Source organism: Monodelphis domestica, chromosome 1 (assembly GCF_027887165.1).
Source record: "Monodelphis domestica isolate mMonDom1 chromosome 1, mMonDom1.pri, whole genome shotgun sequence".
NCBI classification, from domain to species: domain Eukaryota; kingdom Metazoa; phylum Chordata; class Mammalia; order Didelphimorphia; family Didelphidae; genus Monodelphis; species Monodelphis domestica.
In genome coordinates this window covers 208,001,459-208,023,414 of record NC_077227.1, presented here as the reverse complement: position 1 = coordinate 208,023,414, position 21,956 = coordinate 208,001,459, and the positions used below count along the sequence as shown (strand labels likewise).

General features: G+C 35.1%; 1 protein-coding gene across 2 annotated transcripts in view; it reads right to left on the bottom strand.

The window, feature by feature from the left end:
• Positions 1–21,956, bottom strand: part of GOLM2 (golgi membrane protein 2) — a 107,428-nt gene that overhangs the window by 21,457 nt on the left and 64,015 nt on the right. For both annotated transcript variants that reach the window (XM_001363072.4, XM_001363237.4), the window contains exons 7-8: positions 14,094–14,192; positions 11,683–11,859 (exon numbers count right to left, since the gene is read on the bottom strand). In XM_001363072.4, the coding sequence (XP_001363109.1) occupies positions 11,683–11,859; positions 14,094–14,192 (276 nt within the window). The remainder of the gene's footprint in view (positions 1–11,682; positions 11,860–14,093; positions 14,193–21,956) is intronic.

Sequence of the window (21,956 nt, the reverse complement as noted above, 5' to 3'; positions counted from 1 at the left end):
CCCAAACCTTCTGTCTTAGAATCAATACTGTGTATTGGTTCCAAAGTAGAAGAGCAGGAATGGCTAGGCAATGGGAGTTAAATGTCTTGTGCAGGGTCAAACAGTTGGGAAGTATCTGAGGCGAGATTTGAATCTAGGATCTCCCACCTCTAGGCATGGCTCTCAATCCACTGAGCCATCCAGCTATAACCTAAGAATTTTTAACTGTCGTGAATGAAAGGATGATGACAAAATTGTCATCACCAAATTTTTCAATTATAAAAAGCTATATTAGCCTAGAAGGAAAAAAAAACATTTCAAGGAATATTTTAATATTATAATGTAGACTAAATTTTAAAAAAACCACTAAGTTGAATTGTTTCACTTGAGACATTTATGTTGTTTGTTTTTTCAACTGTTCTGCTACAAAAAAACACCTATTTTTAAAGAAATAATGTGATCATACTAAATTTATCATTTCCATTTAGTATAGCCACAATAACGTATTGTTTACTGAATAGGTATAATAAAATAAGTCCAGAGATAAAGATCTTTGTTGTAATGATTAATATGTCAAGTGAAATTTCACATATTAAATATGTAGGACACATAGGATAACTTATTAAACTAAATGGAAATACTCCTATGTCATTAATAAGGATAAAATGATTAAAGAGATTTTAATTTTCTAATGTTCTAGATCTTTCTCAGTATATAAAAAGGGAAATGCTATCCCAAATGTCAATGTTTATGCCATACTGACCAAATTAAAGGACCCATCCCTCCTTTCTTTTAATAAGCAATGAACCTTCTTTTATTCAGAAGTGTTTTTTGTGGAGGCGGGGAGAGCTATTCCATAGGTGTTTGTAGGGGAAACTGTTATTTGAATCTTAAAACAAAATGTGTTAAATAAAAAAAAAGAAACTAATTATTTATGAATAAGAATTAAAAAATAAGTCAGCTAGCTCAGCATGATCCACCCTTGCCACACACACACTCACCCCTTCAACCATGCATAGTTGCTGACTCCAGAAGCATTTCTAACAGCAATAGCTAGTGGCATTCATATTGTTCAATGATCTCTAAATCACTTTGTGTATCCTTATCAGAAAAAAATATTTTCAGTACCCCATGTACATTACATATCTTCTTTTAAAATAAGTTATATACACACACATATATATGCTGCTGTACTCATAATTATTGTACATTATAAAACTTACACAAAATAGAAATTTTTAAAAAAGAGATGTCATTACCTTATGATGTTAATGATCCTCTGAAAAATGAAGGGCAAACATCAATGACAATTCCAGATAGCTATAGTTTTACTATGTTGTCATCACTTGAATGGGGGGGGTGTTAAGTGGCTTTATCTGTCCCATCACCAGGTTTTCAATGGAAGCAGGAAAGTGTCACTCCTTCCCCCCATGATTGAATTCATCCTTCCTAGCTCTATCCACATTTCCAAATCATCAATAAGGACATACTCTGGACCTCACTATTATAAATCATTGTCTCATCTCTGGATTCTCCAGTATAGTATTTTTCTTGCTCAACATCCTGATCTGCTCACTTTTCATATTTTATTACTCCTCCCCCAGACTCCCCTGTGAGCTAGTAAATGCTTTCAGGCTTTTAACCCACCTACTTAATTCATTAGTCTTCCTGCTATGCTAGACTTCTACTTTTATTATTTATTATTATTATTATACTGTTATTATAAAACTGCTTAACACTTGTCTCTATAGCATACACTATGAATTCTTTTACCTCTATCAATCATTCAATGTCTTTAACCTTCCAATACTCAAACCCTCTTATTGACAGTGCCCCCCTACCTCACCTTCCCTATAATCCTCTTGATTCCTCTTGTCTCTTCATTCATGTGTCAATGTTACAGTATTATCAAAGAAAGCCCTATCATCATGTAATCTCTAGCTCACTCTAGAGTTCAATGTTGTTCAGATGCCTAGCCCTGTAGGAATAAATTAGAGATGGTCTGGTTTTCTAAGGTTAGTGGAAAGAAGGAATTTTAAAATAAGCCCTGGGAAAGGATTTTGTATATTTTTTGTATATTCTTGTAAATTTTAGTGTGAATAGTTGAGAAGTACAAATTTATATTTTTATATTCTGTATATATTTGTAAATTTGTACAGAAATGATTTTTATACAAATTTTTAAAATTGATGTGAATAGTTAAAAGTTCCAAAGTTAGGATTTTTAGGATAAGATATTTGGTTTCCAGTTTTATGTAGATAGTTTTGTTTTCTGTATTAGAATAAGGTTTGGCATAAGGCAAAGTTTTGTTATGCAATTGTTTCAACTAAGAATTTTAAGATATATTTTGTATAAGTTATTTGCATAGTTAGGCAGATAGTTTTGTTTAATGTAAAAGTGTATGCTATGTTGTGTTATATGTAACTATCTTTGCAAATTTTGTTACATTCTGTTTGTTGAGTTTTGCTATTGTTGTTACTACTTTTGTATTTTTCTTTTATGTAATTTCTCATTGTAAATCCCTTATTCTCTAATTCCTTAGTGTTAGGTAGTGTTAGAGAGGAATAGTTAAATAAATTTTAGATAACTGTTTGTTGTGGGATTAGGTAAGTAAAATAGAATAGGTTTAAAATAAGGGGGATTTATATAGTGGTGAGTATATGATAAATCTGTAGGAATAAGTTAGGGATGGTCTGACTTTGTAGGGTTAGTGGAAAGAAGGGAATTTTAAGATAAACCCTGGGAAAGGATCCTGGATAGCAAGGAATTGTGGGAGTCTAAAACTGAAAAATAACTGACCTTCACTTCCTTCTTGGATTTTATCTGAGCTGGGAGTGGGTTTTTGTCTCTGCCTACAATTCCAAGCAGGAGTTTTGCGCTAAGAGATTCTCCCTGGACAGTCAGGATTTTCATGGAGAAAATCTTTAGCATCCAGGTAGAGGGTTTATTTGGAGAATACTAATTTCCCTGAGTCCAGTCATCATCTGGCAGTGGTCCATCTACCAGGATTCTTACTGGTTAAGGAAATTCAAAACCACTTATAACTCTGAGTTACTTAGTACAGCAGCCAAACCCAGAGGTTTTCCTCCTCCCTCCCTCCCTCCCTCTCCCTCCCTCCCTCCCTCCCTCCCTCCCTCCCTCCCTCCCTCCCTCCCTCCCTCCCTCCCTCTCTCTCTCTCTCTCTCTCTCTCTCTCTCTCTCTCTCTCTCTCTCTCTCTCTCTCTCTCTCTCTCTCTCTCTCTCTCTCTCTCTCTCTCTCTCTCTCTCTCTCTCTCTCTTTTTCTTAATTATTGGTGGGAAGATTAGGGTTAAATCAGATAGCCTGGGAAAAGGTTTTAGATAGCATAAGGAGGTGTACATAAGGCCTAAAGGAGAACAGAAGGCTCTCCTTAAGCAGGAGACTTAGGAGCAGGTGGAGGTAGTTTAAAGAGTGTCAGGGTCATACCTACCAGTTCTCCTTATCTCTTTTTGTTAAAATAAATTTTGTTTCATAACCAAAGGGTTTGGTGCTTAATTTGCCCTGTGAAGTCCCTAGGTGGGTTAAAACAACTTACATTTCTCTAGGACACTGCCACAGTATAGCCCCCTCAAATACTCTTTCTTTTCAATTAGAATTAGAGATTTAGAGTTGGAAATGGCCTCATAGATCATCTGGACCAGGATTTTTTGGTGTCATGGACCTGTTTGGCAAGTTGATAAAGCCTATAGACTCCATTTTCAGAAATGTTTGTTGGCTACATTCATAATTGAAACAATGTTAAATTTCACTTAGAGGTTAATGAAAATAAAGATGTAATTTCTTTCCCTCCCAATCAAGATTCACAGAGAACCCCTTGATTCATGCCCTTGGGGAGGCAGTCTACGGATCCTGCATCTGTGGATAAGAACTCCTGATCTCACTGAATCTTTATATTTTGCACATGAAGTAACTTAGGCTCTGTAAGGTTAAGTTATTGCCTACAGTTACTTGAGAGTAAAGAGCAGACCAGGCATTTAAATCCTGATTTTATTAATCTTAATCTAGTACTCTGTCTCTTAAAATAAAGAGGTCAAGAAAGAGAGAATATATCTTCCTTTTACATGGATTTAGGCTAAAAGGAATAGTTTCCAAAATAGCATTTTTATTTGAGCAACTGTTATTATGAATGTTATTTTTTCATGTAACAAATGATTTAAAAAATTTATTGAAATTTCTCAAACATATAAGGAACCAAGTCAAATTTACAAAAAAAAAATCAAGCCATTCCCCAATTGACAAATGATCAAGGGATATGAATAGGCAGTTTTCACATGAAGAAATCAAAACTATCAATAAGCACATAAAAAAGTGTTCTAAATCCCTATTGATTAAAGAAATGTAAATAAAAACAACTCTGAGGTACCACCTTACACCTAGCAAATGAAGGCAGCAAAGGAAAGTAATAAATGTTGGAAGGGGTGTAGTAAAATTGGGACACTAATGCATTGCTGGTGGAGTTGTGAATTGATCCAATCATTCTGGAAAACAATTTGGAATTATGTGCAAAGGGCTTTAAAAGACTGCCTGCCCTTTGATCCAGCCATAGCACTACTGGGTTTGTACCCCAAAAAGATAAGGAAAAATACTTAGAACAGAACCAGGAGGACATTGTACACAGAGAAGTACTGATACACTGTGGCATAATAGAATGTAACAGACTTTTCTACCAGCAGCAATGCAATGATCCAGGAAAATCCAAAGGAACTTAGGGGAAAGAATGCTGTCCATGTCCACAGAAAGAACTGTGGGAGTAGAAATGCAGAAGAAAAATATATAATCGATCATGTGGTTCAATGGGGATATGATTGGGGTTTTGGCTTTTAAAAGATCACTGTATTGCAGATATTATATATATGTGTATATATATATATATATTTTTTTTTTTTGCCTTTTTAGATGACTACTTGCTTAGATAGGTCTATCCACAGGAGCCTTCCACTCTACACGCACTATAGTGCCACCCACTGTTGAGAATTAGAACTGCAGGAAAATAAAAAAAATTCTTTTGCTACTGCTACTAGTGATGTAAAATAATGCTATTAAATTGAAGACCTCTGCAAGACAGTTTATGATAAGCCCAAAGATCCCATATTCTGGGGCCAAAATCCACTATTTGATAAAAACTGCTGGGAAAATTGGAAGACAGTGTGGGAGAGATTAGGTTTAGATCAACACCTCACACTCTACACCAAGATAAACTCAGAATGGGTGAATGACTTGACTATAAAGAAGGAAACTATAAGTAAATTAGGTGAACACAGAATAGTATACATGTCAGATCTTTGGGAAAGGAAAGATTTTAAAACCAAGCAAGAGCTAGAAAAAAATCACAAAATGTAAAATCAATAATTTTGATTATATCAAATTAAAAAGTTTTTATACAAACAAAACCAATGCAACCAAAATTTGAAGGGAAGTAACAAATTGGGAAACAATCTTCATAACAAAAACCTCTGACAAAGGTCTAATTGCTCAAATTTATAAAGAGCTAACTCAATTGTACAAAAAAAATCAAGCCATTCTCCAATTGATAAATAGGTCATTTTCAGTTAAAGAAATCAAAACTATCAATAAGCACATGAAAAAGTATTCTAAATCTCTGATAATCAAAGAGATGCAAATCAAAGCAACTCTGAGGTATCACTCACATCTAGCAGATTGGCTAACATGACAGCAGAGGGAAGTAATGAATGTTGGAGGGGATGTGGCAAAGTAGGGACATTAATGCATTGCTGTTGGAGTTGTGAATTGATCCAACCATTCTGGAGGGCAATTTGGAACTATGCCCAAAGGGCACTAAAAGACTGTCTGCCCTTTGATCCAGCCACAGCACTGCTGGGTTTGTACCCCAAAGAGATAATAAGGAAAAAGACTTGTACAGGAATATTCATAGCTGCGCTCTTTGTGGTGGCCAAAAATTGGAAAATGAGGGGATGCCCTTCATTTGGGGAATGGCTGAACAAATTGTGGTATATGTTGGTGATGTAATACTATTGTGCTCAAAGGAATAGTAAAGTGGAGGAATTCCATGGGAACTGGAATTACCTCTAGGAATTGATGCATAGCAAAAAAAAGCAGAACCAGGAGAACATTGTACACAGAGATTGAAACACTGTGGTACAATCGAATGTAATGGACTTCTCCATTAACGGAAATGCAGTGATCCTGAACAACTTGGAGGGCTCTATGAGAAAGAACATTATCCACCTTCAGAGGAAAAACTGTGGGAGTAGAAACACAGAAGAAAAACAACTGCTTGATAACATGGGTCAAGGGGATATGATTGGGGATACAGACTCTAAATGAACATCCTAGTGCAAACATCAACAACATGGAAATAGGTTTTGATCAAGGACACATGTAATACCCAGTGGAATTGTGCATCAGCTATGGGAAGGGTGGGGGAGGGAAGGGAGGGAAGGAATATGATTCTTGTAACCAAGTAATAATGTTCTAAATTGACTAAAAAAATAAATTAATTAAAAAAATAAAAGTGTGTGTGTGTGTGTGTGTGTGTGTCCTACACTAATAATTGAAGGAAATGATAAATTTCTGTTGGAGGTTAGTGAAAATAAAGATGTACTTCCCGCCTCTCCCATCCAAGATTTCAATATTCAGTTAGAAATAGAAAAAAAATTATGCATTAAAAATCTAATTACATGGTGTAGCAGTCCACACCTGTCTAGGGGCAAGGGAAACAGTTAGTGTGTACAGATTGTCTTAGAAGAGAGCATGCTCAGTCTTGAGCATGCTCAGTCTTGCACATGGCTGGGAAAGCCTCTGACCCTTGACCCCAGCTTCCCCCAGGTTAGGCGGGAAAACAGGTTTCTTTGTGTTCACCTGGTTAAGAGAAACCACACCTATACCTTGTCATTAACCAATGATAATCATCCCTATGTGTTGTGTATATTTGCATATCAAAGAGATTAAATACAGCCGTAGCAGGCTCCACCTCTTCCGCTCTTCCCCTCTTCCTCTCTTCAGTTCTTCCTCACTTGGATCTCAGCTCTCACTGATGTCTGTCCTTGCTGGAGCATGGCCTCTGGCCAAGCTCCATCTTTAATCCTTCTCTATCTTTCCCACCTGGGACCTGGCCTTTGACCAGGAATTTTCTTTTCTCTATCATCTCTCCGACCTGTGTGGTATTAAGTTTGGATCACTGGACGGGTACAAGCCTTCTGAGTAGTCAACTGATCGGAGTATTGCTGTGGCTCATTGATAATTAATAAGGCCTGCATTTCTGACTCATTCCTGCCACCTCATATCTATAATTTGGCTCCGCCATCCCCCTCGTGGTATCCAAAACTTCTATCCTTCCTCTATTTTCCTACCTTAAAGCTTCTCTCCCCTCGGGAAGTTTTACATGGCATTTTAGAGCACTAGTGGGACTTCATATCTGGATTGAATGGGATCAGGCATTAATTGGACAGTTGTTAAATCTGTCAAGTATTAATATCAGAGGACAGATTTGAACCCAAGTCTTCTTGATTTCAACTCCAGCACATTATCTACTACACCATGTTGCCAGATAAATTTTTGAAACTGACTAATAAGTTATAAACAAGGCCTAGCCTAGTGATATATATTTTTAAAACTCAAAGAGAAACCAGAAGAGGATCTGATAAATTTATTCCCTATTAGCTTAAGTCACAGAGACCTGAGACTATAACAGGTTTGAGCTAGGTGATCCTGACAGAATGAAAGCAAGCATTCACTAATTAAAATGATATATGGATATGTTACCAGGCATGTAATGTAGAGATCTCATAAAGCAAGTAAACAAAGGAACCAATGAGGTTTATGGTTGAAAACCATTGGCCCTTAGGGGCTGGGGGGAGCAAGAAGGAGAAGGTTGCACAGAGAAAGAGGTTTGAATGCTAAGGAGCCTAAAGAAAAAAAGAAAAGAACTAAACATCATGGAAAAGGGAAGAGGAACTCTTCTCTCCTGGAGAATTCTTTACCAACAAGTTAAGATTTAACTAGAAACAATAATCGTCAGATCAGTTTAATTTTTTTTTTAAAGAAATAATCTTTCCCACAATTAGGAAACATATAACCTATTTTCCCCAAAGTACAGAACAATGAACAAGTACTAAGCTCCTACAGCAACATGTGGAAGAAAAAGGAGAATAGTTTAAGGCTAGAGAATGGAGTTTTCAAAGCCATATTCTCCTAATTCTTCCACCCCTTTTCTTTAAGAGACTACATGAGAAGTATGGCCTTCAAAGGGAAAATGACATTGAATCTGAAGATACTGTTAAAAAGAAATGTTAAATTTTTTTTAAAAGCCACTGTAAAATATTTTCTTTCTGTTCTCTTTTCCTTCAGATTCCAAGGGAAGCTAGGTGGACAATTAATTTATTACAAAGAACTGACTCTATAAAGTCTAATCTCAATGATATTTAACAATATGTGTTAAGGAACAAAGGCTTAACTGAGTACCAAGACTGGGTGAATTTTGGTTCTGGGGACTAGCAAAGAACAGATCTTGGGAAGGGTTTAATACTTAACTATTGTGAAATAAGGTAGGATCAGGGCAAGTTTAAGTAGCATATGCCTCTATTATTATAAAGTAATTTACCAAATTAACATTAATTCAGAATCAGTTATCTGAGTAAGGTTTTATTATATACAAATTTTTAATGCTTTCTATGGACACAGCTTAAAATGATTTTGTTGTTGCCAAGTCTAAAAAATAAAAGCTTCTGCTCCTAAAATAAATTATTTTACAGGAAAAATTCTTTTCATATGTATAAAATGTGAAGATTAAATTTAACTCTCCCCTAATTGTGAAAATGAAGTTAATTAACTCTCCCCTGATTGTGAGGATTAAATTGTAACCCCTGACTATTTTTAGAACACCCTACTTAAAAGCTGAGTATGGAAATCTGCCCATTTTTAGATCTAATCACCAAAAGTATAAACATCCCACTTAATCATTGAGTGGGAGGACTATGACCCACGTGTGTGATAGTGGGTGATGAATCAGAATTGACTGACTGCCTTTTGGGCAGTCCTAGAGCAGAGCGTCAACTGTGATTGGTAGATGTGAAATTAGGGGAAGACACAGGAAATTATGCAAGAGAAAATGTCTTTTAAAAGGAGTGACAACTTCCTGAAGAAGTTCAATTCTTCATGCTTTTGAGTTGAGGTTGGTGAAGAGGGGCAGAAGGATCTGCTGACTTGACCCGAGACCCTGTTCCTTTAGACTAACAGGTGTTGAGTGAAAAGCTGAGTCTTAATTTCTAGATATTCAGAAGAAACTAACCTCAGGAGAGACCTATCCTTTTGAGAGAGATTCCCTGCATCCCCAGGGCCTCAGCTACAAGGGCCGAGGCCCCTCTGGTTAAGAACTAACTCTCCCTGCCCGGGGCTGGGAGTAAAATACTTAGTGTTTAGGCTAAATATCTTACCTTATCCTCTCTCTGATTTCTTACTTCACTCTTTCTACATTTTATAAATAAATTATAAATAAAATATCTTTGGAATTAATTAAATTCCTGGTGACCAAACTCTTAAATAATCAAGTCCAACACTTTTAAATTAGCCCCAATTCCCCCTTACAAAAACAAGACTTGAATGAAGTCAATTAACATTTTTAGTTTATGAAAATACTCTTTAGCTTCTCATAAGACTTAAAATACTTTATAATCATAATATAGTTTAAGAGCAAATAAACCTGAGTTTATTTGAAATATTTCAAAATAAAATGTAGCATATTTTCTGACAATTGCTTTTCAGTAACATGTTATTCAAAGATGTTAATTTAAAATAAAAATTTCTATGATGTCTCTTCAAAAAGAAACACAAAAGAAAAACTATGTTTGTAGTCAGTCAAATATTTAACAAAGGCAATTCTCTAAGATTCTAACTGGCAGAGAAGGTGCTAAACTTCTTTGGTAGAAGTGTCCTGACCAGAGAGGTTTCCCTTATGCTAGTGAAATCAGAAGTCCAATCCCTACCCCCCACCCCATTAAATAAAAACAAAAATCTAAATCAACATGAAGGCAGCAACAGGGTTTTTTTAAAAGGATATATTTATATATTATTACAGTAATAAAGTATCAAAATGAGAAATTAAATTTTCTTTCTTATTCAATTACTATCTGTAAACCTGGAGTATGACTCCATTTAGTCAAATATAAAGATTTAAGAAAATGTTCCACTATATTGTAATTAATAATTATTTTTTTGCATGATTACCAAATATAATATTAAGACAAGGAAAAGTAGGTAATTATATTACTTTTTATAAATTCAAATATTTGTAAGGACAAAATGCTGCTTTCCAAGGCATATAGGTAGTTATTTTGTGACGTCAAGTCATATGTGTGAAGGCTTAAGAACTCATAAATGGTCTGTCCCAGGTCTGATGATATATGCTTTTTACATGATATTTTGCAAAAAACAAACATTTATGTTTAAACTATCAAAGAAACAAATTTGTTGAAAAGCAGAGAAATTAGAATAATTCCACAAGATAAGAATTTTAAATCTAGAAAAATAATTATCACTTAAACATCAAACTCATAAAAGCTGATGCTCTATAAATATTATTATTTTTTTAAACCCCTACTTTCTATTTTAGTAACAACTCTAAGATAGAAAAGCAAGAGTTAGAGAAACAGGGTTAAGTGACTAGGGTCACACATTTCCTAGCTGTCCTGCCACCACTATAAATACTATTTTAAAATAAAATCCTAAGAAGTTTAGTCAAGTCAGTGCTTATTACTATGGGCAGACATTGTGCTAAGCACTTAGCACTTAGCAAAAATGGTCCTTGCTCTCAAGGAGCTCACATTATAATGGGGAAGACAACGCCATAACTATGTACGTGCAAGACATATCCAGGGTAAATTGAAGGTAATTTTAGAGGGAAGGCACCAGCCCTGGGAGGAAGTGGAAAAGGTTTCTTGTCGAAAGTAGCATTTGAGCTAAGTCTTGAAGGAAAACAGAAAACTATATTTTAAAAAGAATAAGGTACAAAAATTCACTAGCTCACCAAAATTTAACTCTCTTGTCCTCAGGACCCAGTCAAAATAACTGAAAGCAATGTGAAAAAAAACCAACCTGATACATACTGTTATGTAGCTGGCAACAGTATACTAGACTACTGACATTTCATCTGTTTTTCTTTTAAGTTCCAATATCTTTTAAATGAACAGTACACTGGTAAGAATTTGGTAAAGCATTTTTCTCAAATCTGGCTTGAATAAAACTTGAGAGCAGCATGCATTTGACTTTTTTTTTTTAGCGTATACCTACATTTTTTTTCCTTTCAAAGAGATTTCACTTTAAGGGCGTAGAATATATTTGAAATATGAGAAAGAGTTGGAAGGAATCTCAGTTGCCATCAAATCTACCTCCCTCGATTTACAGACAAGAAAAGTCAAAGTCAGAAAGGTCAGTCACTTGCCCAAGGTCATACAGGTAGTAAAGTGGCAGAGGAGGATTTGAATTTAGGTTCTGATTCCAAATCCAAAACTCTTACAAGTCCACCATTCTGCCTCCAAATAAGATGTGTCAAAAGTGTAATATATAACTCAGAGTAAAATCTTATTATCAGTATTAAAATGCTATCACTGCAAATCGCAATGAAGGCTAAGCTTTAAATTTGCAAAGATATCAATGAATAAAGAAATACACTTAAGAATGATAAATGATAGTCACATATTGACTCTTACTTTGTTTCATCTTATGGAAGTCACCAGCTCTATCCTTTGAAGGCTGCTTTAACATGTCTGTTTGAATTTTGTGTTCATTTTCATTCTCCAAGTTTGGGCCAGGGATTAAACGCTGAAGAGGATTGAGAGGTATCTGCTTCAAAATGTCAGAGTTTCCAATGTGGCTAACATGCAAATCTGTAGCATAAAAACATTAAGTTAATTTTATATTTTGAAAAAACCTACTTTTTCACAACAACTAAATGATTCAGAAGAGCTAAGAAAACTTGACCTCTTGAAGATGGGTACTAATGTGACTTTCTCCTTAGTCCCATTCCTATCTTCTGGTCCTTTTAATCATACTTCTTGCCTCATCCTGGAATTGAATGCTTGTGGCCCTGTGACCCAACCATCTCTGTGATCTTTTCAACCAGGAATATCCCTCTATAAGATTCAATTCCTTCTCCCATAAGTGAGTTTTTGTTGGCTTTCATTTCTTCCTGTGGCCCTCATAAATTATTTCCTATCTCCCCTCTCCCATCTCCTTCAGCTTTTTAGCTTGTGTATTGTCCTTTCAACATTAGAATATAAGCTCCTAGAGGACAAGGACTGTCTTTCTTCTTTATTTTATTTGTGTTTATCAGTGCTTAACACAGTTGTCTGGCACATAGTAAGAGCTTAACAAATGCTTGTTTCTTTCCTTCCTTTTAAAAATTTTATTATTTCTTGATTTATCCCTCACTATAGATAGCTTTCAGATATTCATTATTGACATACTGTTCATTACTAAGTACACATCTATAGTACTGATTAACAAAAATTTCCCTAAAAGATTAACATGGTAGTTATATTTTTGTCTAAACGGCTTTCTGTATGACTTGTTTACAACACCAAAATTCAATTTTAATTCACTCATTGCTGGCCACCCTTACCTGAGATATGACTTGACCATGAAATTGAATAAAGTCTAGTCATCTATAAGATATGAGTCAAATTCACTGTACATTAAAATCATATTTGAGATGCTAAGAGTATACAACAATTAAAATACTTTAAAGTGTATATGAGTATATCATCCAGCCATTCTGACTTTTTCCAAGTGGATTCACATAGATTACAATGTTGTATATATATAACTAATATTGCAGTCTTCTCCAATAAAGTTTCTTGAGCTCTATGAAATGGTATCATCAGTAGTCAAGCAAGGCTGTAAAAGCCTATTTATTAGTCACTTCCTAATGTCCTGATTCTTGGTAATTATCAGAGAGCAAAGATGCTTTAATAAAGGAGTTCTTAACTTTTCTTTAAGTCATAGTCCCCTCTGGATGTCAAGTGTGTTTGTTGCCTATACTTATAATGGAAGGAAATGACAAATTTTAGTTATTTTTTTCTATTGAAGTTAATGGATTCCATGAAATCTGAAGAATATGTGGGACCCAAGTTAAGTATTCACAGGAAAAAATGTATAATAGAAATGGTAAGGTTCCATAAAGAGGTCATTAATTTTTTTAAACAATTTTAGGAGAGATTTGTTAAGTTCCTGGTATTCTATCTGGAAAACGGAGGTACACAAAGTATTTTATGAACTTCTGATTATAAACATCTTCTTTGTACTTTGTGAGTATGTAGTAAATGATCTGTGGCCACGATAGTATATACTAGGTTTTTTATTTTTTATTTATTTATTTTATTTTAATTTTTATTTAAAAAATTACTTTAAATTAAAGCATCCTCACTCCTTGATCCAGTGACCATGCCTTTTTTCCCCTTGGGATCCAGAAGCCTTTCAGCTAAGAAGTTAATAATGAAGAAAAGTATGTGTCATACTTTCTGATGAAGTGGTATAGTAAATAATGAAGTGAATGATCTTTTAAAACTTAATTTGAAATGATGAATGAATATTTAGCCTTCTGAACTGCAAAACAAGTAAGAACACTCCTGTAAAGTACAATTTACTTTGAAAATAATCCATCTGAATATGGATATTTATCATGTCTTTATTCTTCTTTAAGATAGTAGTTCCAGATGAGTACAGAAGATATATACCGCACATACCAAAACCTATTGTAAATTTATTACTATTTATTCTGGTCAGGATGTACAACTATTATTTAGTATTCAAATAATTTTAACCCAATTTTCAGATTGAGTTATGCTTCAAAATATAATCTTTACATTAATTGAAAAAGCAGCCAAATGTGTCCTGTGCTAAAATTCAGAGAAATAGATGTCTTTTATTTAAGAGAACAGCTAAATATCCACACCATTAGCTAATATATTTCATTTCATTTCAGCTAAAATAATTTCAAAATTATAACAAAAGATGAGAACACATAAATGCTTCCTTAGTAGTGTGTCTTAAAAAAACTATCTAGTTTCACTAGTTCTCAAAAAAAGTTAGTTTTTACTATAGTTTGAAAACTAGTTCTTACCTGGTGCTACGTTTGGGGGACGAGGCTCTCCAGTTGGAGAATGTAAGTTTTCTTGATGGCTTTCACGCTGAGAAACTGAAATAAGGGGCTTCTTTAAAGCTAAGGAAAACAAATAGAAAGAATGTGATTGTTATCAACAACTAGATATCTATCTATTGTAGGATCATAGAGGCTTCGTCTCATTTTAAAACTTTTTTGAAATTTGATACATTTATTTTGACATAATAGGCACTTTCCAACACTGAAATATCACATGTCCCCAACATCTTCCCCTAAATAGTTAATCAATTAACTGTTAACAGAAAAGGAAGCATACATCCATTAATTCTGATAAGATAGTACACTAAACTGATTATTTGCTGAGTTTTGGTTATCTCACCATGGGGACTTTATTTACATTGTTGTATTTGTTATGTATATTCTTATTTGTTCTATTTTTACAAAGCTTACAATTGAAATATTTGAAATTACAGAGATTTAGAATATTCATACTTGTTCATTATATCATCTACCATATATCAGAGTAATGAATAAAAAGTAAATGTCCAGTCACAGCGTTGCCCAGAGATCAATGTGAACACTATAAGTGAACTAAGAAAGTAGTACTCTACATCATTCAGATTTTACATGTATCCTATACAGAATTTTATTTCTCAAAGGGGATTTCATTTTTGAGGAAGAAAAAATACAAACACAATAACAAGTTGGCACTGCCAACAGTGAAGTTTGAGCATTTGCTATAATAAAGTCCAGTTAATAAAGTTTTGAGCATTGTGTATTATTATTCTAAAATGCAAAGTTTAAATTCTTCTGAGAGTAATTTCTGGATAAGAAACATGCTACCTCTCCAAATCTAGAAAGTGAACTGTTTGGAGAAGGCACCATGAAGATGCCTACCCAAACAACACACTGCACCAGAAGATCCAGAGTGAACTTTGGAATGTGGTGATTTGAATTGTGTGGGGTTGAATACATTTGTTTTGTATGTATACCCTTATGCTGAATGGGACTGCCCCCTAATTGGTTTTTTGTCAATGCGCCTAGCAATCTTGGGTTTGTTCTTTTCCCTTTTATACTCAAATTACTGTAATTTAAAAGTTGATTACGTTAAATGATCAAATTGGGGAGACTGATCATCAGGGGGGATGTGTAATTGGAAATCTGTTACCCTAAAAAAAGAACTACATTTCCCTGGAGCCCACTGACTTCCTGTCATTACGTACTTCCTGTAGATGGGATAAATTTATTGGGCGTTCCAGGTCTCAGTCTCTTTGGCTTGATGTTGCAAGCATGGTGGTGGTAAGCGAGGGTTTGAATTGGTATATGGTTTTTATTTTGTATCCCTTATATTCCTTTATTTCTAATGATCATTAATAAATCTCCTAAAATACAATATTTTTATTATTGAGATTTAATTTTAATTTTTACATGTGTTAAGTGTACAATTTTACCAATAGAAAGGTTCCTACTCATACAGGGTTCACTATCCCTTGAATGGAGGAACAACAAAGATGGAGAAGTTCAGCCCTGGAGGGGAGAAACTGGGGGCTATTGATAATATACTTACTTATAAAACTGGTAGACTACTCAAAACTGTAATGTTAAAAGGTGTTACAGTACTGGGCTCAATCAAAAAGGATGAAATTTAATGGGGGGAAATTTGAAGTTAAATATCAGAGTTCAAAAAAATCAATGAAAGTACAAGATCAGGGAGGAATGGCTAGAAAGTAGCTCATATGAAAAATAGTGTTTTTAGTGAACTATACACTTATTATGAATTAGCCCTGTGCTGTGGCAGCCAAGAATGAATGCAATCTTAGGCTGCATTAATTTTAGCGTATTCCCTTTGTCCCCCTGCCCCCTCCCAGTGTATCCTGTCTATGCCATGTTTGTATACAGTTTTTTTAATGTTGGCTCCTCTATTAAACAGTGAGCTCCTTGAGAACAGAGACTAAGTTTTTGCCTTTCTTAGTATCCTTTGCAAGTGATTGGTACACAGTAGGTACATAACACTGAGCCTCCCTGTTGGATAGTCAGTTATTTATTAGTGACTGACAGTGGTCAAGAAGGCCTGCTGTACTCTGCTTTGGGCACATAACATCTAGAATATTACAGTATAATTTTTAATTATACAAAGAAAGGGACCCAGGTTAGTGAAGATCCTTGAGTTCATACATATAAGAATTAGTTGAAGGAGCTATGGATGTTTAATTTGGAAAAGAGAAGAATATACAGTTCCACAATATGCTTTTCATCCAAACTCTTCTCTCTACTCAGATATTTTGCCAGCTTAGTTCAGGCGTACATCACCTCACACCTGGATTATTGCCAAACTCAAATTTGCCTCTTCCCTCAATTTTCTCACTACTCTAGCCCACCCTGCATAATGCTGTCAAAGTGTTTTTTCTTATTCACAGATCTGATTTTGTGATTTCCCTACTGAATTCCAGGGGCTCCATGTTGTAAGGATGGAATAAAATATAAACTTTTCTGTTTGTTTTTTAAAACCCTAGTAACTTCAACCTGTATCTCCAGACTAATTGAATGTCATTTGCTACATACTTTGTGATTCTGGCAAACTTTCCTTCTCTCTGTTCCTCACACACTGACGAATATCTTCCCATGTAATGCTTTTGCACTGCCTACCCAATGCCCCCTCTGCTTTGCTGGTAATTCATACCCTTTTTTACCTCTACCTTAATAAATCATCTTCAAGATACCACTTAAGCACCAACTTAGATGTGAAGCCTTGCCTCTTATTATTCGGGTCAATTTTTGAATAAGATATTTTAAATTTTCTTCTATTTTTCAGGTTTTTAACTTTAATATTCTTGTTGCTTCATGGAGTTGTTAACTTTTATTTGGTCCATTCTAATTTTTAAGGAATTAAGTTACTTCAGTAAGGTTTTGTGCCTTTTGTGCAACATTGTTAATTCTCTTTCCAAATCTTTTTTACAAAGTTCTCATTTCTTTTTTATTTTTTCCTCTAACACTCACCTCAATTGTAAAAACATTTTTTAGTTCTTGCTTCATCTCTTCTAAGAATTGTAATTGAATTTGTGCCTAGCCTCTCAGTGTATGCTTGAGGCTTTGCTTAGTGATGTTTTGGAATTATTCTTTTCTGCTGAGTATTTTATGAGTATTGCTATCAAAATCATAATTTTTTTAATGGTGAGGATTCTGTTTTTGTTTATTCTTCTTTAGCTTGCTTCCTGTCTTTGGACTTTGTGTTAGGTCTTGGCTCTGCACATTACTGGAGGAAATGCCTGGGATGCCTCCTCCAGGTACTGAGAGTTGAATGATGTCAGCGATAATTCATGACAAGGACCTGAAAGCTTTCAATATTCTCAATATTCAATATGTGGTCTGACACAGGGAAAAGTTGTATTTCTGTCCACATTGTCAGCTTCTGATGTAGATTTGGGTATGACCAACATACTTTTGTCCTTGTTCCAGTAAACTGCTGCTGGCTTCAGCCACTGTTAGCCAGCTAGGAAGCTCTGTTGGTTGAGTGATGGGTGTCTTTTGGTCTGGGATTCCTTTTCTAGTATAGGCTTCAGACAGGGCCGGAGACTGGAACTGAGAATCTGCTACACTCTTTCAGTCAGAACCACAGAGCTGCTGCTTGCTTGTTAACTTGCTCCTTTCTCAGTACAAGCTGAGGGCAAGCAACTATTCCTCACCCTTCAATTCCACCCCTGGATCTCTGATCTGGAACTGAGATATGAGCAATGGTGGCCAGTTAGCACTTTTCCTTTACTCTGCACAAGTTTAGCTCCCTCTACACTGGACTAATGGGTCTCTTCTTGCCCTCATGCATAGCCTTTTTGGGCTAGAATATACAGTGAGCATTTCCTTGCTTTTCTGGCCAGAACATGCATTCCCAGTGACCACAGACCTTTCTATCTCTCTCTTTATGATGACCAGGGCTGAAAAAATGACCTAGTATTGTTTTTTTTTTCATTGGATTTCCTGATCAGGTCCTGGTCTGGTGTATTTTTTTAGATCTGTTTGGAGGATTTGGGGGTTGACTTAGGCTGTACTTCCTGCTGTTCTATTATTGTGGTTCCATAATTCTGTATATAATTGTATATGTACCTATCCTCCTCATTAGAATGTAAGATAATTGTGAGTAGCTATTACTTCAATGAACAGGCATTTTATTAAGTAAATAATTTTTGTAAAGCACTATGCTAGGTGCTAGTGACATAAACAGTTCTTGTTCTCATAGAATTTACATTCTGTAAGGAAATAAAACATATATACATGTATGTGTATATAAATATATGTGTGTGTAAGGAGGGGAGGGTAGAAATGATAAAGACAAGAAAGGCATAATTTCATCTCCAAATTACAAAATATTAACAGAGGACAAAGGCAAAAATCTATGTTCAGCATTTTTCCTCCCCACTTTCTCTGGTAGGCCCCCTGAGGAAGAGAAGGAGAAAAGATCAGAACCAAAAAAAAAAAGGGAGATTTGATCCCACAATTGGCTCACAATTTGATTTGATTTTCAATTAGATTTAACATTATAAATTGATAATTATAACTGAAAAATTTGGTAATGATTTGAATAGGTACTGATGGTATAGTATAAATTAATTTATTGTGATAATTGGCTATTAGTTAAAAAATAAAATTTCAGCAAAATTAAAAAATGTATAAAACTTATAGTGGAAAAATGTTTATTAGAACTTGCAATGTATAATGATTACAGATTTTAAACATTAAACTTACCAAAAATATTTGTTAAACTGAATTTGAGAACTGACAAAATGCATTTAGTAGTCAGCCTGATGCAAAAAGTGTTTTCCTTTTGTCTTAAAGAAGCAGATGAGCAGCAAAACTTCAATAAGTTAGCTGCTTAATAAATATTAAGGTTTCAAAAAGTGAGTATAAAGTATATAAGAATTTAATATGTTCTACTATCTACTTAAGAAAGTTAAATAAATTTGACTTATAAGTAAAGGAGAATTTAATATTTGCTTGGCATATGGAACAAAGAATAGGATGCTAACAGAATCAGGCTAATAAAAGTAGCTCTCTTAGCTGTGATAGATGATGCTTGTCATAAAAGCAAAAGGATCTTGAGTCTCAATGGAAGCCATAACAATCCAACTAAGGCTATACAAAAAGCTCAGAGGAAAAGCTTTGGGAGGCAGTCTTAGTAACCCTAGGACTGGACCACCTGATTTGAGGCCAAAAATTCCCTGAGTAAAAGTCCTTCCAGCTCTTATGCTGAAACCATGGAGAAATAGAAAATCTCCTTTTCTTTATCTGCCTATGACAAGTCACTATGGCCAGCATGAACAGTATACCCTGAAACACTGAAAAAAAGCCCTAGTAAAAAAATAAAATTTCAAAAATTCCATTTCCATGCAAATAGAATTGGAATTTAGCTTTCTAGCCTTACACAATTCATACAAATCATACTCATTTACTTTGCTTTCATTTGTTCAATTTATAAAAAAGGAGCAGATTTAGCCCCTAGTAGTGAGAACAGACCACAATAATCATAGCATTAGCCTAGCTAGAACCAGTCAAGTAGCCCCATGACTTCACCTGAGGTTTCTAAACCCTCCCTGCTGTACCCTGTAGAAACTGCAGGTCCTTCAAAGAAACTACTAGTGCAGGGATTCTATGAGAATCTGGTTACACACTGACATATTGATTTATTATCCTACAGAAAACTATGTTTAAGCTTCAGCAAGGTAAACTAAATCATTGTACTAAGATTATAAATTATTACTAACCATTGTCTATGTAAAAGGATTACCTAATCTTTTAACTTATATAACATTGTCTTATAAAATATTAGCTGTGATGAAATAAACTTCACCATGATTCACCATCTATATCTTATGGTCCTCCCAATCATAGAAACTTATCCATCCTTCTCATCCCATCTCCTGAATCCACAATTACTGTCAGTTAGCATGACAGACATGATACAATATTATAGTCATGCCAGTATGCCTTTAGCAAGAAAATTTTACCTGAGTCCATAGCTTCAACAAGGTTTGTAAGGGCATTTCACATGTAAAGTGCCTTAAAAGCATGAATAACACCTTGATCCATGGGCTGAATGAGCGATGTGGTATTTGGAGGCAAGAACTCTATCTGGAAGCCATTATACAACAGATCGACAGCATGGTCTTCAGCACTGTCCATGATCAGAAGCACTTTGAACTCAAGGTTTTTCTCTGCCAGATAAAAATTAACCTCTGGGATAAAGCACTGGTGGAACCAATCAGCTATGATGAGTTTCGTGATCCAGGCTTTGGGGCTGTGCATCCAGTACACAGGCAACAAATTCTTATTTTTGTTTTGTAGGGCCCTTGGGTTTTTTGACTTATAAATAAGCCCTAGCATTATCATAAAGCCCACAGCTTTCCCACACATAATCAGTTACTTGATCTTTTGGGGCCTTAAAACCAGGGGCTTTGGCTTCGTCCTTCATAACAAAAGTGCAAGATGGCATCCATTTCCAAAATAAGCCCATCTCATCCATGTTAAAAACTTGTTCAGGCTTATAGCCCCTTTCCTGGAAGATGGATTTGAACATGTTGTTTATGTACTCCTTGGCTCTAGCTTTATCCACAGAGGCAGCTTCTCCATGCAGGGAAATGTTTTTGAGTCCAAAGCATCTCTGAAAATTTTCAAACAAGTCCTTGCTGGCACTAAATGGGGTTGGTCTGGTACTAAATTGGATCGGTCTGGTAAGAGAAACATCCAAAAGTCCTGCTTCTGCATTGTCCTCCTCGTCACCATCGTGAATGTCCATGCTTTCTGCAAAACTATCATAACGTTTCTTGTCCTTTGTCTGGATGGTGCTGGTATCCAGCAAGATATTCTTCTTCCTGCAATCATTTATCCACAGGGTCAATGCAGACTCTATCCTCACAATGGCCTTATTGCAAGAAGTGATCACCCTCTTTGCAATCTTGTTAAAAGTCATAGTTGCTGTAGATATAATATTCTTCTCATCTTTCTTTATATAGCAAACAATAGATTCGCTTATCCCGTAAAGGCAGCTTACAGCCACATAACTTTTGCCTTCCCTTAATATGTCGAGAAGTTCCATCTTTTCTTTGATGGGAAGGATCTTCCTCTGGCGCTTGGGTTCACTGCCAGAAGCCTTAGAAAGTGCAGAGGGCTTGAAATAAATTAAAACTTTTACAAAAATTACACAACACCGCAGAGCAACACTATGCACAATGATCAGATGTTGATGTGAGGTGAACAAGGAGAGATGCTAAACATATGGACATAGTGCGAAAAAGCAAACAGACCAATGCTACAGTCACTGAGCCAATCAGAGCCTAGGATACAGAACAAAGAGCTGTGGTTGGTCATCTTTCATTCCATCAGCCAATAGTGTGCCGTGTACAATCTCACTTTGGCAAACTTATTGTGTACAGTACAGTATTCATTCACAAAATCCCATGATATGGCAAGAAACTCAGTGATACAGAATTAGTTTTATATTTTTTTAAAACTAAATATAGCAAGGGATGACTGTATAGATTCACATATAATCACTTGTATTAAGAAATATAAGAAAGGAACCACATAAAGATTTTTAAATTGTTATAAAAGTAATCAACTTTATAAAAAGCAGTTTGTTAAAAAGGAAGACTCTGCAAAATTGCATAATCATATAGGGGCAGAGTAGTAGACCCTTTCAAGTTATAGTACAAAAGGTTAGATTTCTTATGCCAAAAACTTCAAAGAGTTTTTAAGAAATTGCCATTTTCTAAGTGAAAATAATAAAGGGAAACATGAAATTTGTGAAGCTGGTCAATATTATTGAGAAAATGTAGTATTCTAAATAAACCAATGCATGGTCCTCAAATTCAGATC